Source organism: Elgaria multicarinata, chromosome 3 (genome assembly GCF_023053635.1).
Source record: "Elgaria multicarinata webbii isolate HBS135686 ecotype San Diego chromosome 3, rElgMul1.1.pri, whole genome shotgun sequence".
Classification (NCBI taxonomy): Eukaryota; Metazoa; Chordata; class Lepidosauria; order Squamata; family Anguidae; genus Elgaria; species Elgaria multicarinata.
The window spans coordinates 51,986,100-52,002,458 of NC_086173.1; the positions used below are offsets into that span (position 1 = coordinate 51,986,100).

Here is a 16,359-nt window from a genome sequence, read left to right on the forward strand (position 1 = left end):
AGTGGACTTTTTACACCACCGTTGATAAATGTGTTGTCTGGCGGGAAAACTCCACACGACGGTGGAGTTTTTTTGGGAAAACACTCCACACAGAATATACATGCTGTACAGAGGAGAGTTCCTATACACCCGTTGTGTTGCGTGTTGTGTGGCAGGCTCCGTGGAGTTTTCCGTTGAGTTGACTTTTCCCACCTGGGTACAGAGTTCTCTGGCAAGAGCAGCAAAAGGAGGGACCTGAAATAGACTGATCTAGCTATCCTTTATTCTTCGAGACAACAGGGCTGTCACCCAGTTAAAGAGATCTTAGTTAATCATATCTGTTTTAATCTATTAAATGATTCATCATTTGATTAAATCTGCATAAATTTGCATATGAACATTTTTCACCAGGGAAAAACATACTTTGTTCTTAGATTATACATGCACATGTCAAATGTTTGTATGAACTGGAAGAGAGTGTTCTCTCCTTTGTGTGAGAGAAGGGGACATTTAGGTAGCAGCTGTCATCTGCAGCTTTTATAATTACTTATATTAAAAGATAATTACTTTTTAAAAGATGTGTCCCAATTAAGCAGGAGCACATTTTTAGTCAATCAAAATATTTTCATTGATTCATCTAATCCAGCCTTCCCAAACCTGGTGCCTTCCAGATGTGTTGGACAACAACTCCCAGCATCCCACAACCAGTATGGCTGGCTGGGGCATGCTGGGAGTTGTTGTCCAACACATCTAGAAACCAACAGGTTCAAAAAGGCTGATCTAATTATTCATTCATCTAAACATTATGGCCCTAATGAATACTTTTTTCATAGTACTATGTTCCTAATAACTTCGTGGGCTTCTTATCCTTTCTCTTTCCAGTATTTGACAAAACAGCTGGAAATGTTACGGCATATGAATGAACAACATGCTAAGGTCTATGAGCAGCTGGATATGACAGCACGGGACCTGGAACTGGCCAATCAGAAGCTTGTGCTGGAGAGTAAGACATCCCAGCAGAAGATACAATGGTAATGCTTCATCTGGTGGGTCCTTTAGAAAGATTCACTGAGCCATGATTTCAGTTTTGAGGTGACTATGGGCAGGTTTGCATGATCCTTTTCAGGCATGGTGACTTAAATAAGCCAATGTGGTTCCATAACCTAATCCCCATTTGTGGGTTATCATGGACTGTTTTAGGCTTCTTAACAACCCACCCTCTCTGGGTTCGACCCGACAACCTACAAGTAGGAGTTGGATTATGGAACAGGCGCCCAGCCTGTGCTGCAAACCAGGGTACCCTTTTTAATGATTGTGAAAATGTGGCTGAAAATGATAATGAGAACCAGGTTATTGTGTTGTCACCTCAGAATGGAGTTGTGCATGGATGATCATGGAGAAGAAAACGAAAAGCAAAGCTAAGTGGCTGCACCCTGATGTTTGCAATTTATGTTCCAGCCTTAATGCCATCATAAAAAAGTACTCTACCCAAAGGCTAGAGCACAAGAGTTATTTGAGTGTGTTTCTACATGCCTGTCTTGAGCCCAAAGTACTCATGACATTATTAGAACTGTATTTTCAAACACAGGTCTGCCTTTATCATGTCAGATGTTGGGAGGTAGAGGTTGGATCTCTGACAATTGAAAAAAGCATTCCAAACTGAGTCAGAATTATTTCACCCCCAAAAGTTAGGATTATAAGAATACAGTGCCATTTAGTAGCTTCTTTCAATCAAAATTCAACAAGAATGTCTGAGATGGTGACATGTGGGATGTGAATGGAATGCAGGATCAGTCTTCAACCTTTGTTTCTCTTTATTAGCAGGTCAGTTTTAAATAAGAATGTTGTTGGCTAGCTGCCCGACAGTGATGGGTGAGGAAACCCATTGGGCAGGTTTGCACAGTCCCGAAGGGAAAATAAGCCATGGTGTCTTATTTTCCTTCCCAGCACATGTTGGTTGTAAGCTGCCTATTTATTATAATTACCCTTGCCGGGCGCAGGCTGTTGTGATGTCTGAATCCAGGAAGCGTGGGTACTGGGGTGGTTTGAAAAAGCCCTGAAACCCTAAAACAAACCATGAGTTTGTAACCACCCTCACCAGCCACCCTTGGGTTCAGACATCATGACAACCCATGCCCAGCAAGGGTAATTATGCTAATTAAGTGGCTCATAAACCACCATGGCTTCTTTTCCATCTGTGATCATGCGAATCCAGTCACTGGCTGATAGTCAGCCTGGAGAGCAGCATTCCTGTACTCTCTATACAGAAACATATTTCCAGGGTAGGATGTGCAGGTCAAAGAGATCTAGTTTTTGAGTGTGCCTGATCATTCAGTGCAGCTGCGCAGTTACCTCTGTGTGAATGGTAATAAGAAAGGACTGCAGTTTATGGGCCAAAAAAGTAGGAGCATCCTAATATGGTTTTGTTTAAGGATGTATGTAAACTTTCTCCAGGAGTTCCAGACAACTGGATTTGGAGAAAAAGGAGGCAGGTGGGTAGTTTGCCCAGTTCCTATGGTATATCTTATCTGCCATAATAGTGAGTGAGGGGAGATGTAACAGAAGTGTACAAAATTATGCATGGTGTGGCAAAAGTGGATAGGGGGATTGTTTTCTTCCTCTTTCATAATACTAGAACCCAGGCTCATCCCCTAAAGCTGATTGGTGAGAGATCCAGGACACATAAAAGGAAGTGAACCGCCCAGAGAGCTTCGGCTATTGGGCGGTATAGAAATGTAATAAATAAATAAATAAGTACTTCAACACACTTCCATAAGATGTAGTGATGACCAACATTTTGGATGGCTTCAAAAGGAGATCGGACAAATTCATGAAAGTTAAGGCTATCAATGACTACTAGTTCTGATGGTTATATATTACCTTTAATGTCAAGGACAGTATACCTCTGTATGAGGAACATCAGTAAGAAGCTGCTGTTGCCCTCATATCCTGCTTGTGGCTTTCCATGGCCATCCAGCTGGCCACTATGGACTAGATGGACTTTGGTCTGATCCATCACAGCACTACTTATGTCCTTATAGTGAATCTGTACCTCATTCTAAAGACAATGTAGCCTTTTCTCTTTCTCCCCCCCCCCCCCCATCAACTCTGGATGTACATATAGCCTGACAGAAACCATTGAGGGGCTGCAGAACCAAGTAGATGAGCTACAAAAGCAGGTGGAAGAGTTGCAGAGCCTAGACCAGCTGCGTGTCCGGCGGGAAAAGAGAGAGAGGCGCCGAACCATCCATACATTCCCTTGCCTCAAGGAGCTGTGCTCAAGTCCCAGGTACTCTGTATGTAATTCATTTCTGTTAAATATTCCAGCCTGGTCCATCCATTAATTTAGAGAGGTATTACATGTTGAGTGCCAGTGATTTTTACTAGATTTAGCCCTCTGGCAGCTGCCTTTTTCTTCACCAGCTGTACTTGTAATAATGTGTGGTTCTCAATTGTGCAACAATTCACAGGATTATCAAATTCCAGTTCCAGTTTCAGAGGAAATTGAAGACGCTTGGCACCTTAGGGCACAACTCTCAGCATCCCCCAGCCTGCTATACTATCTACACATGGATAGGGTTGTGCCCTGATTGTGTCAACACAATGGCATAATAGTTCAACAAGGAAAAAAGTTTTCCAAGTTTGAAGTAGCATTTTTTATTGACAGCAGAACATGGGCATTGCTGGTGGCAAAAAACAGACAGAAGAAAGCTTTCAATACTTTTTGGAGTAGCACTAGCTTGAGGGGCAGAGTGGGAGAGGGGAGAAAATGTATATTTAAAAAGTGGGGTCAATAATAAATGAATTTGTTTTTTGGGGGGTGGTCAGTTAGGGATTTCTCATTGCAGCTCCATACATTAAGGCCTGATGCATCTATGCTGCATCACATATGGCAGACTTGAAGGTCTCTTGCCTAACACTCCTTCACAAATATGAAAAAAACAGAAAATAAAAATCCAGATAATTGATTTTGGCATGCAAATAAGTCCCATTTTCCATTCCCACATTGCTGCCCAAAAGACAGCATGAGAAAAGGCATGAATGGCCTTCCCTTACCTAGATAAAAGCACTGTTAAATAGAGATGGCATTTCAAATTCTAGGCTTGGGATGAGACATAATGAGATTTTAGTAAAAGAGAAGACCACTCAGCAAGGCCATATGCCTTTCTTGGATTACAAAAAAAACAATGTATTACAAGAGTGTCTCCTGCAATTATCTTTGAACTTATAACAATAATTGTACCAGTGTTATCACCACAGGACAACCACCCTCTGCCTTTTTGTTTATAAACCTAAGGACTTTGTGACCTTGGTGTGCATATCTAGCATGGAGGCCATTTAATTGGTGATAACAATAGTAACTCACAGTGTGGGTTGGCCAGAAATATAGATGCTGCTAAGGAATAATCACATGTGGTTTGAAAAGCAATTTGCAGGAGACTGCCCCTTGTCCCCTCCCGAAATGGCACCCCTGTGAATAAGAGGTGCACATAGATGTGTCTGAAAGCAAAGGGTCACTGCACTTTGGAAGCTTACAGATCACATTGTCAGATATCCCATTCCAGGGCTGAGCTCAGAGAAAACTAGTTCTACAGGTTGAAAGCAGAAGCTTCTTGTGCACATTGATTGGCTAGTGGCTTTGGTGCAACAATCCCTTCTTGCCAGAACACTTAAAAATGATAGAATTTTTTTTTAAATAAAAATAAACCAAGAAGTTTGCTGAATGAAATTTTAGGCTGCAATTCTATACTCAATTATCTGGTAGTAAACCTAATTGGATACCTAGGGAGGTTGTGGGCTCTCCCACACTAGAGGCAGTCAAGAGGCAGCTGGACAACCATCTGTCAGGGATGCTTTAGGGTGGATTCCTGCATTGAGCAAGGGGTTGGACTCGATGGCTTTGTAGGCCCCTTCCAACTCTGCTATTCTATGATTCAATGGTACTTACTTTTGAGTAGATATGTATAAGATTGTGCTGCTAATCATGAATAGTAAAAAAACAGGAATGAAATGGTGGTTCAGCTGCTTAATGAGGATGGCAAATTGATAATAGATGACAAAGAAAAGGCTGAAGTGCTCAATTCCTACTTTGGCTCAGTCTTTTCCAAAAAGTGGGTCTATGACTCCCCTGGAAAAAGTGAAGTACAAGCTGAAGGGGCACGATTGCAGTTTGAGATTGATAAACAAATGGTCAAGGAACACCGAATTTCTTTGAACAAGTTCATATCTCCAGGGCCGGATGAGCTGCATCCTAGAGTAATAAAGGAGCTGGCAGAAGAACTCTTACAACCACTGTCTATTATCTTTGCGAAATCATGGAAGACGGGTGAGGTGCCGGACAACTGGAGGAGGGCTAACGTTGTCCCTATCTTCAAAAAAGAGGCACGTGGGAACTACAGACCAGTCAGTCTGACATCCATCCCTGGGAAAATTTTGGAGCAGATTATAAAGAAATCAGTCTGTAAGGACCTTGAAAATAGTGCAGTGATTACTAGAAGCCAGCATGGATTTGTCAAGAACAAATCTTGTCAGACTAAGCTGATCTCATTTTTTGATTGGGTAACCTCCCCTGTGGACTGTGGGAATGCTGTAGACATAATATATCTTTACTTCAACAAAGATTTTGACAAAGTGCCCAATGATATTCTGATTAACAAACTAGCTAAAAGTGGGCTAGATGGAACAACTATTAGATGGATCCACAGTTGGCTACAGAATCGGACTCAAAGAGTGCTTATCAACAGTACCTTCTCAAACTGGGGGGAGGTAACAAGTGGGGTACACAGGGCTCAGTCCTGGGCCCAGTGTTCTTCAATATTTATATTAATGATTTGGATGAGGCGGTGCAGGGAATACTTATCAAATTTGCAGACGACACATAATTGAGTGGGATAGCTACCCTGGAAGACAGAAACAAACTTCAAAGTGATCTTGATAGGCTGGAGAATTGGGCTGAAAACAACAGAATGAAATTTAATAGAGATAAATGCCAATTTCTACACCTAGGAAAAAGAAACCTAATGCACAGTTACAAGATGGGGATACTTGGTTCAGCAATTTCTACTGTTATAATGAAAGGAAGATCTTGTTAGGCCATAAGCTAACCCTAGGCAAAAATTGTTCAGTGCCTATGTGAATATTTTCCCATAATAACTCTGTGGTACTTTACCTAGAATGCCTTAGGACTGTGTATGTTGCCCTATAAAATTTCCATTTGGATTTCTGTAGGTAACAACTAAGGAGAATTTTCAATACCCCCTCCCACCCAGCAATTCCAGATCTAGATGGAATAGGAGAAGGGCAAGATGATATGGCTCATCACACACACACACACACACACACACACACACACACACACACACATCTGTTTTAACTAATGAATGCGCCACAGGCTGTTTATTAGAAGACACGGAAAAAAATATGCTGGAAGAGATAAGTCAGTTCCTCATCACCACCACCATATTACATAATAATTGAGGGAAATGTTATTCCAGTGGGATCATGTTTCTCTCCATCCTTGTTTTATAACCATCCTCCCACTCACTTTGAACAGCTTCAAAGGCTGTTTACAGAACTAACTTTTTAGAGACTTGAAAACGAACTTCCAAAGATAACTTGTCCAACTCTGTGGTGATATACTAATTTTTTCTGTCTCTCCATGGCCTCTAGTCAAATCAGTTCAGCAGATTTCCTTAAGGCTTCAAGCAGTACCCTGAAAAATCAAAACAAGTCCCCAGAAGCATATCCAGTACTGCTACGTTAGATCTGTATATTTTGCTATAAATGTTGCAGTCATCTACTGAACACAACAACAATTATTAATAAAGGTCTTATCTTAAACCAAAATCAACACACAAAGTAAAATGGGTTTAAGAGAGCCTGTAAAGAGCAAACTTCAGATGGAGCTACCATTAAATAAACTTTAATTAATCCATGCTACAAAGTATAAAAAGTAATTGTAAAAAATTAATTATATAACAAACCATATAAAACCATACCAAAATGGAAACTAAACAGCCCACAGACATAGTGACTTTACTTGTTTCTAATAATCATATAGTAGGTTATACTAGTATATATCCACCTGTTCCAGACGCAGTTCCCCAAGGCTCTTCATCAGTGGGATAAAGGGTTTTATCAAAACTATAGCCAAAAACACTAAAAAACATTTTGGTTAATTGTCCAATTCAGACCAAGTCACTCTTGCACAGCTTATCTGTTTAGAACAATTGTGGCATGACTATTCAAAATGGCCACCTCCATATTGCAACAGCCCCTGCAGGGAAATTAACCATGTGGGCTGTCATGACATGTGAACAGGCCCAGTATGAAACTCAAGGAAGCAGTTGCTATGAGAAAAGCAGGGGGAATGGGAGCATGTAGTTACAGAAATAGACATCTGTGCAATGCTTTAGCCATGTGAGGATATAACAGAACTCTTTTCTGTTTTATGTCTGGAGATTGCAGGCAGCCCAATTTGCCTCTACAGTGTTCTAAAAGATGTGTAGATATATAGAGGTGTTTTTTCAACATTTTATTCTTCCTTTTTAAGCTCAGTCAGATATCTAATGAGCAGAGATATGGGATTCCCACATCCTCAGTGCTCATCCAGGTGGCTTTAATTTCAGGAACTGCATCCACTCCCCCATTCCCTACCCAACCCACCCCATCCATCCATAAGAGGGCTGCCCAACTAAAAACATGGTGGCTGGGTACACATGTAATGCTAACCCAACATGGGCTGCATTCAGAAGCAACCCACATGGGCTTAGCATGTCGTGTGGTGAATTTTCCCTGCCCACGATTAGTAAATTACCCATCCTGAGTACCCACCCTCTGCAATGGGGGTAACAAGACCTGGGATGGCTTACCATGTTGTGTGATTGGTGCTGTGTGGATAAATCCAGCCACCCCATAGATAATCCCAGCGACCATAGAGACGCCCAAATTTTATGGTCGGGTCACAGAGCGACATCTGGAGTGGCCAGCACAATCCCATTCCTGCTGCAGTGGCTGCTGTGATAGGCAGTCGCAGGGGGTGGATAAGGGAACCATGCTACCCTGTGTTGTTCCACAGTCGTGGGAGTGGGCATCATGGTTCCCTTACCCCTCCCCACTCCATGGTTCCTTTAACCACTCACCCATCCTGCAATCAGCTGACCAGGGCCAGAGATTGTTTGATTTGAACCAAGTCTGGCTTCTATCAACCCCACCCCACCCCATTCCCCCAACCAACCTTCTTTTCTGATGGAGCAAGGGGGCCTGGAAACACGTAATAGCACAGATGTACGTCCTTATGGTTGCACCTTATAAATCAGTCATTGTAGGCCAAATTATTCATTTCTGCTGCTGGTTTTCTCTCTCATTTCCTCTGAATACACCTTTATGAAATTATAGCTTAACCCTATCACTTTATTAGAGGCACTTTAGTACAGGAAAGGGACAGGCAATAGCAGCAGCCTCTTATGTATGAGCAAGTCACATATTGTTTCATTCACTGAGCTTAAGATTTGTGACAACCAGAATCCAAAGTGCAGGTAGGGGATCACTGGTTTGAATGCTCTCCCATGGAAAAAATACTCCCTACACAAAGAAAGCTAGTACATTATGATAGGAGTTGGGTATATGTTTACATGCGGTGTGAGAGATCTGTGTAAGGTCCAACAAACAGTGTATTATTGTTACACTGAGATAACTCATCCATGGTTTTCGCTGGATTTAATAGTATACTACCCACTCTAGGAGTCTATACTTGTATATTCACTAACAATTGTTATTTTTTGGATAACAGATACGAGGATGCTTTCCAGATTCACAGCTCTTCAATGGAGTTCAGTCAGATGCCTTTGGAGCGAGAGAATGAGCGACTGCAAGCAATGGTAAATTCCCTCCGGTCCCAAGTCAACCAGGAGAAGCAGCGTAAGGAAAGGGTGGAAAGAGAGTACTCATCTGTCATCCAGGAGTACTCAGACCTTGAGCAGCGGGTGTGCGAGATGGAGAGCTGCAAGCTGCGCATTAAAGAGCTGGAAGCAGAGTTACTGGAACTCCAGCAGATGAAACAAGTCAAGAAGTATCTCCTCAGTAGAGAGGACAACCTGTCAGAAGCACTTCTGGAGCCCTTAAACAATGCCCCAGAAGCCGACTACATTGACCTATCTGAGGAAGATGGAGGTAAACACCACGAATCCTCAATGGCAGCCTCCCCAAGCCACCCTGTACGAAAAAGCTGCAGTGATACAGCCCTCAATGCCATTGTGACCAAGGATGCTGTGAGCCGCCACGAAGGCAACTACACACTCCATGCCAATAATGTACGCAAGAGGGGGATGTCCATCCTGAGGGAGGTGGACGAGCAGTACCATGCCCTGCTGGAAAAATATGAGGAGCTCCTCAGCAAGTGCAGACAGCACAAGGACAGCGTGCGCCATGCTGGCGTGCAAACCTCCCGCCCCATCTCTCGCGACAGCTCCTTTAGAGACTTCCGGGGAGAGGGTTATGAGCTAGATGAGCTCAAGACAATGGAGAAGAGCCTTAGCAAACACGTGGATGCTGTGGACAAGAGGCTTGAGCAGAGCCAACCAGAGTACAAAGCCCTGTTCAAGGAGATCTTCTCCCGAATCCAGAAGACGAAAGCAGACATCAACGCCACCAAGGTGAAAAAGAAGACCAGCAAGTGAATCCTACCATTTTTGTTTCACGTCATGTACAAATGCAGCATCAAGCTCTTCTCTTTAGCCCCAGGAATCATTATATGGCCTCCTGCCTCCAAGACCTGGAAGCTTCTCACATTGATGTCTTGCAGAGAAAGGGAGCCTCTTGGAGAGTTTTGAGAGTGGGAAGAGCCAAAGCCCACATTCCTTAAGTCAGTGCTTCAAGCTGCCTGGATCTGAATGTGCTGCAAAAGCTGTACATTGTAGTTGTAGTTGGTATCCAAGGTTTTAAAAGGAATCCCTTCACATCGCTGCAGCAGCCAGAAATTACAAGCAGGAAATTTGACCGACCAGCCACAACCTCGCTTTCTCCCACAACCAGTGTTTTCTTTCCTACAGACAACATAAGATCAAAGTCTGATTTCCTACTATGCCGTGGAATGTCCAATAATTTTTAAAAAAATCAATTTCCAGAGTCAACTTCAGTACATGCAATCTTACTCTTCTATTTGCGTTTTTTCCCTTCCCATGAAGAACCCATATAGTGAATCAGTGAGACTTTTAACTGGACTGTTTTCTTTCCTGAAGGGGAGTATATTCTTCCTGTTTAAGCCATTCTCTTATTAGTCAGGTTTTTCAATATTTACAATGAAAGTTCATTGCAACTGGAAAAACTTGAAGAGAAATCTCAGACTGATTGCTGTTACGTCTCCATCAAGCATACTTAATTGTTCTGCTCATATAACATAGGACAGAGTGTCCATAGGATTTACACTTCCTCCAATATTTTATTTCAGTAAGTAAGTTGTCATCACTTCACTCATTTAACCTGGGCTTTTCCAGAAGCCAAACAAGAAGTGCTATTATTGGCTTGGAGAGACACCCTCCTCTTCATTTGGGTGTTGGTTTTCCATGCCTTGCTGTTCAAGTGGTTATCCTTATTGTCTTTTGTGGCTGGCTCCTTAAGACATGATTTGCATGGGCTTGCAAAAATTGAGTAGCAGTGACTCATGTAAGTAGGAGTAAATCAGCAAAACACCAAGATCAGTTGTCATCACTAACACTGTCGTTTATCACACTGATCCACATATTCACTTGTTAGTTACACCTCCATTGCCAAGTTGCCTTTCCCAAAGGCTCTCTTTACTCCATTTATACATACAACTCACATACGTACATATACCACATATTTATACACAAAAGGCCTCTCTCCAGTCTCAGGAAACATCAGTATCCATTTCACAGAAATGCAAAATTGGGCTCCATTAGTCACATACTAATAAGTGATATTTAGTTAGGGTCACCTGCATATATGAAGATAAGCAGTATTATATTTCACTAAGCTTAGGTTACATATTCCAGAGTTCTCATCTGTTAGAGAACAATAGTAGCAATGACTTATTAACTTACCAAGCAGTATTATATACTTGAAGAAATTTTGGACCAGTTTCTTGTTTTAGTTGTATCTAAATCAAACCCAAAGTCTGTGATGTTTCTTTGGAATTATGCTAGTGTAAATGGGATTTCAATCTGCCTTTTGATTATTTTCAGCATATTACCATCATGTCCTCTTGTGTTTAAACACTGTTCTTTCTTTGACTATGATCCACAAGCCAGGCTCTTTGTAGTGATCTATACCACTAAGCCTCTGAGCAAGTGGCTTGAGGATTGTGGCTCCTTACAAATGGTTGTCACCATAGCAGTTGTAACTGTTTCTGCCTCTTGCCATGCTTTTACATTTCATTATGCTAGGCCTGGTTCTGACATAAAGCCAGTGTTGTGAACGCAGTAAATACAAGTTAAGAAGGCAGTCATGCGAGTTAAGTAAAACAGTGTGAGCATTTTCACTCATCTGCCACCAGATTGTCATCTCATTATGTATTTGCTACATTTTTGCCATGGGAAACTCTCTGGGGTCCTTGTGTTCAACCAATTGAAGTCACTTTTGTAATGTGTGAAAGTACTTTGGGGTTAGTCTGCCTCAGAGCTCTTGTTCTGGATAGATTCTTCCTTTACTACTTAATGCCAAAACTTCTTTTGTACCCTTGATGTGGCCCAAACTTTGAAGTATTAGGAGCCATACACATGATTGTGGCTACCAATCTGGTAACCATACAACAAACCTTCATGCCTTACAGTGGAAAAAAATCAGTAATCTGTAAAAATAATGAAGGAAGTTGGTTTTCTAAGAGCATTTACCTTGCTCTGTGTTGCTGCCATCATTACTGCTGGTGTTTTGATTAACTTTCCTTTACTACCTTTCTACTAAGGGACTTTTGAGCTGATGTTCGTTCTAAAGTCATCTGTTTGTTGCATCAGTATTTGGGGTGGGAGGGGGCCATTGCAATCTTCTTTGGTTTTGAACAGTATTATTGTGCAAACCAGCATCCCAGTTTAAGTGTAGTATACTTAAAATTAATATATTTAAAATGCTTTATTCTCTTCTTAAATAAAAAAAAGAAACACCAGTATTCTGAACGTTGAAATTTCCTGAGTATATTTCTTTGTATTCCAGAAATAGGCGTGCTGGTTTGAACTCTCAACGTGATTTAGGTCATGAAAATGCTGTAGGCATGATAGAAAGTGGAGGAAACACACCAGAATGGACATACTGCTCCTATTATTTATTACATAACATATTTCCTGTAACAGTGGGACAAGGACTCACCATATTAAAAAACACCACTTTACACACAGAGACATTCAGAACACTCCAGTGGCTTGAAACATTTTTTTTTACATCCTTGCAATGCAAATGTCTGTTTTGAGCCGATTCCAAAGTAATTACTCACACAAGCAACAAGATATTAACACAGCTTAACAAAAGAACAGCTGCAGAACACTGTCAGTATGGCAAAATGCTGAGAGCATCATATCTTTGTGCAAAAATAATACTGGCTTCATTATGTACACGATCTAGTGAATCAGTCTTTCCACTAAAAAATAAAATAGACTTCCTGCTTCTATAGTATATGTGTAATTTAAGGCTCTCTGATGTATTATGGATCAGCCTGATCCTCAACTTGAAAATGAAAATTTGTCATCAGTTGAAATTACTCCACCTGTCCTGGGTCAGAATTAATTTGGACATGCTGAATCATTAAATGGATTGTTCACTTAATATTTAGTTTGCTATTCCAAAGTTCAGTTTATTCCAAGAGGCCCCAGCATCATCAGTGATGAAAACTGCAAGCACTGGAGACCTCTCATATCCTATAACCTTGAAGACACTAATTTGAGCTTTGTTTGATGGCAGCAAATGGCAAAGGGCCTGTTAATACTCTGCTAATACTCCTGTAAATTCAGGATGGGCAAACCAAAGTTGGAAAACTACAAAATTGTCAGTTCTAAAGGCTATAGAAACCATTTATCCCTGCATATAAAAATAAGTATATCCGCATATGATGTTTTCACTCTGGAAGCCCTGTACTCAAAAAGGCACATACAAAACATTAAAAGAACACACCTAGGCTGCAGTGCTATTCATTGCAATGCTAACCGGGAGTCCTGTTAATCTGATAGTCTAACCTGAGTAGGAATTTGCAACGGGGTAAAGCATGACTTGTGTTAAATATTACAGATTAACTATCAGTTTATTTATATATAACACCTAAAATAAAAAAAACACTTTAAGACATAGTAGTAACATTACTAGCTAGAAAATATTATAAATGGTCAGAGAAGGTCATAATAAGCAATCAACAAAACAATGTTAAAGCAATCTGAATAATAATCCTAGACTTACATCTCCCACATGTCATACCTTCCCTGGCTCTTTTTCAAACTATTCCACTGTAATAGGCAAATTATGCATTTAGCCATCCAGTGCAGTGGGTCACATCCTTTCATCAGAGTCAGAACAAAAAGAAGGAAGGAAGAAAAAGCAAGAAAGGGGAATGGGGAATTAGAACACCAGAGAAGAGGAATGAAGTGAAGTGTGTAGCCTCCTCCCTTCCCTAAAAGTGATCCTGAAGCCCTTTTTATAATGATCAGGGATGGGCTCATATCCTATTATAGGCTTTACAAAAAGTTGACACTTCATGCATCTGAGGAAGTGGAAAGTGTCCACAAACTCTTATTCCATAATAAATGTGCTGATCTTTAAGGTGTCACAAAAGTTGTTTTTACTGCAACAGACTAACACAGCAACCCCTCTAGAAGTGGTCGATCACAAAATGAAGCATGTTGACAGACATGTAAATTATTCCACTTCACACAACCTGTAATATTTCTAGGGGAGAAGTCACCAGTGCTGCTTTCATCACCTTTCTTAAACACACTCAACAACAACTTCCAAAGCAGCCCAAATATTTCATCATGTGTGGTGATGTCTTGCCATCAGTTTAGATGCCAAGGTTACATATTAGCTGTCATTAAGATTCAGCAAAATTTCCATTCATCAGAGCTGAATCTTTCCACAGTTGTCATCCATCTTAATCCATCACGGCTGTCCTAGAGCTTGCAGTATAGCCTAGCAGGGCCAGACTAACAATAGGACTTACTTCTGAGTAGATACGCATTGGCTTGCACTGTTAGCTGACTTAATGGCAATCATTTTGCAGAATCTGGTCCCAAGCCTCTATTACATCTGCTCTACCTCAGCACCATCTGAAAATATAACAGTCCATAAATCTTAGAGAGTCTTTGTCTAAAAGGCAGTATAGAAATTTTGTACAGATGTATATTCAATCTTTTCTTGTGAAAAGATTGAACAATCTTGCTACTAGTCTTTAAAGAATCCCTGTTACATTAGCACATCTGGTTTAATTTAAGCTATTACTGAAAAATGCTGCAATAACATTATGAGTTATGGGACTTGAAGCTATGCATCATCTACAGGAAAATTAAATGAACACGGCAGCAGAATCACATCACCCTACAAGTGTTTCTACATCAACATATCAAAGCCATGAGAAAATCTTGAGAATTTGACTTACAGCATGCTATAGTGGTAAGGGTGTTGGACTGGGACTCAGGAGACCTGGGTCGGATCTACACTATTGCTTTAAAGCGCTTTATAACATTTTTATAGTGCTTTAAAGCAGTTAAAGCGCTTTATAACTGTTATAAAGTGCTTTAAAGCAGTAGTGTAGATCCGGCCCTGGTTTCTAATCCACCACTCAGCCATGAATCTCACTGTGATTTTGGGACAGTCACTGATTCTCAGTCAAATTGTCTGACAGGGTTGTGAAGATAAAATGGAGAGAAGGAGGATCATGTATGCTGCCCTTGGGCTCCTTGAAGGAAAAGCAAGTTATAAATGTAACAAATAAGTTTCCCCGCACACACACCCAAACTGCTACTGAGGTGGAGTATTCCCAAAGACAAGATACCTTCATTATGTTAATTGGATCTAGCAGATATTGTGAATATTTTAAAATTACATTTCTATATCACCCAATAGCTGAAACTCTTTGGGCAGTTCACAGCAAGTAAAAATAAATGAAGTTCCTTAAAATTATGAATGTACAACATCTAGCAACCTTGCCAGCATTCTAAATGACCCTATCCATTGATGTCCTGGACCCTGACTATTCACTACAAACAGGCTTTACTGCAAGGGGGGAATTTCACCTTTTTTTAAAAAAATGATGCGTTATTGTCCCCTCACTAAATTGGATATTTACAATAATAAGATTTGTAAATATGTATAAGGATTCATCAGTCATGCTTTGCAACCTGGTTTCTGACTTTTCTTCTGATTAGGGTGAACATATGAAAAGGAGGACAGGCCTAGTCTAACAGTAGAATAGAAAAGAGAATTTCAGCAGGTGTCATTTCTATGCATGCAGCACCTGGTGAAATCTCCTTTTCATCACCACAGTTAAACCTGCAGGAATATTGTTAAGAGTGACCAGATACAAAAGAGGGCAGGGCTCCTGCAGCTTGAACTGTTGTGATGAAGAGGGAATTTAAACCAGGTGCTGCATGCATAAAAATGACACCTGCTGAAATGTTCTTATCTATTCAACTGTGGAAGATACAGGAGCCCTGTCCTCATTTTCGTATGGTCACCCTACTTCTGATGAAGCATTTCCTCTTACCTAGACGCTAGAATTTATCCTCTGACAACTGAAACCGACCAACACTCAGGCTGAGTTCGGACGACACGGTAATCAGCGGGGGGGGGGGGTTGGGCGGGGATGGGAAACGACCGTTGTTGATTCGTCTGAACTCAGCCACAGCTTCGAATTGTTAAAGTAATTCACAGTTCAATCCTATGCATGTTTACTCAGAAGTAGATCCCACACAGTTCGGTGGGATTTACTCCTAAGTAAGGAGCAGTCCTATTCTTAATTGTGTGTAAACCCCCTTGAACATAATGGGACTTGTTTCCTCGTAAACACACTTAAGAGGATTGGGCTGCATCATGCTTCTAACTATGAAATTTGAACAAGACTGCTTGGAAACATTGCAGTGATTATTGCAAATAACAGCTGAGGCACTCAAAAACAAAAATAATACATAGTCTGCCTTGAGACAAGTTTATGATTTTGAGCGGAACTCAGGGCTGAATAAAAAGAAATTACATCGATTTGTGTAAATGTCACCAAAAATTACCAGGCTATCCTAAATCACATGACTGCAGGGAATCCATTTCCTCTCCTGGATTCTGAATAATATCCGCTCTGCTCTACCCTGCCTCCAGCCTCGGGGGTGTAGGACGGAAGGAACACACTTTCCCCGGAACTCCGACGACAGGGTGCAGTTTTGCAGCCGGACTCCTTAG

General features: G+C 41.1%; 1 protein-coding gene across 1 annotated transcript in view; it reads left to right on the plus strand.

Annotated features, from left to right (window-relative positions):
- Positions 1-9,997, plus strand: part of CDR2L (cerebellar degeneration related protein 2 like) — a 28,934-nt gene extending 18,937 nt beyond the window's left edge. Inside the window, exons 3-5 of the mRNA XM_063120260.1 lie at positions 862-1,010; positions 3,104-3,268; positions 8,771-9,997. Of these exons, the coding sequence (XP_062976330.1) occupies positions 862-1,010; positions 3,104-3,268; positions 8,771-9,656 (1,200 nt within the window). The 3' untranslated portion in view covers positions 9,657-9,997. The remainder of the gene's footprint in view (positions 1-861; positions 1,011-3,103; positions 3,269-8,770) is intronic.
- Positions 9,998-16,359: the final 6,362 nt, after the last annotated feature.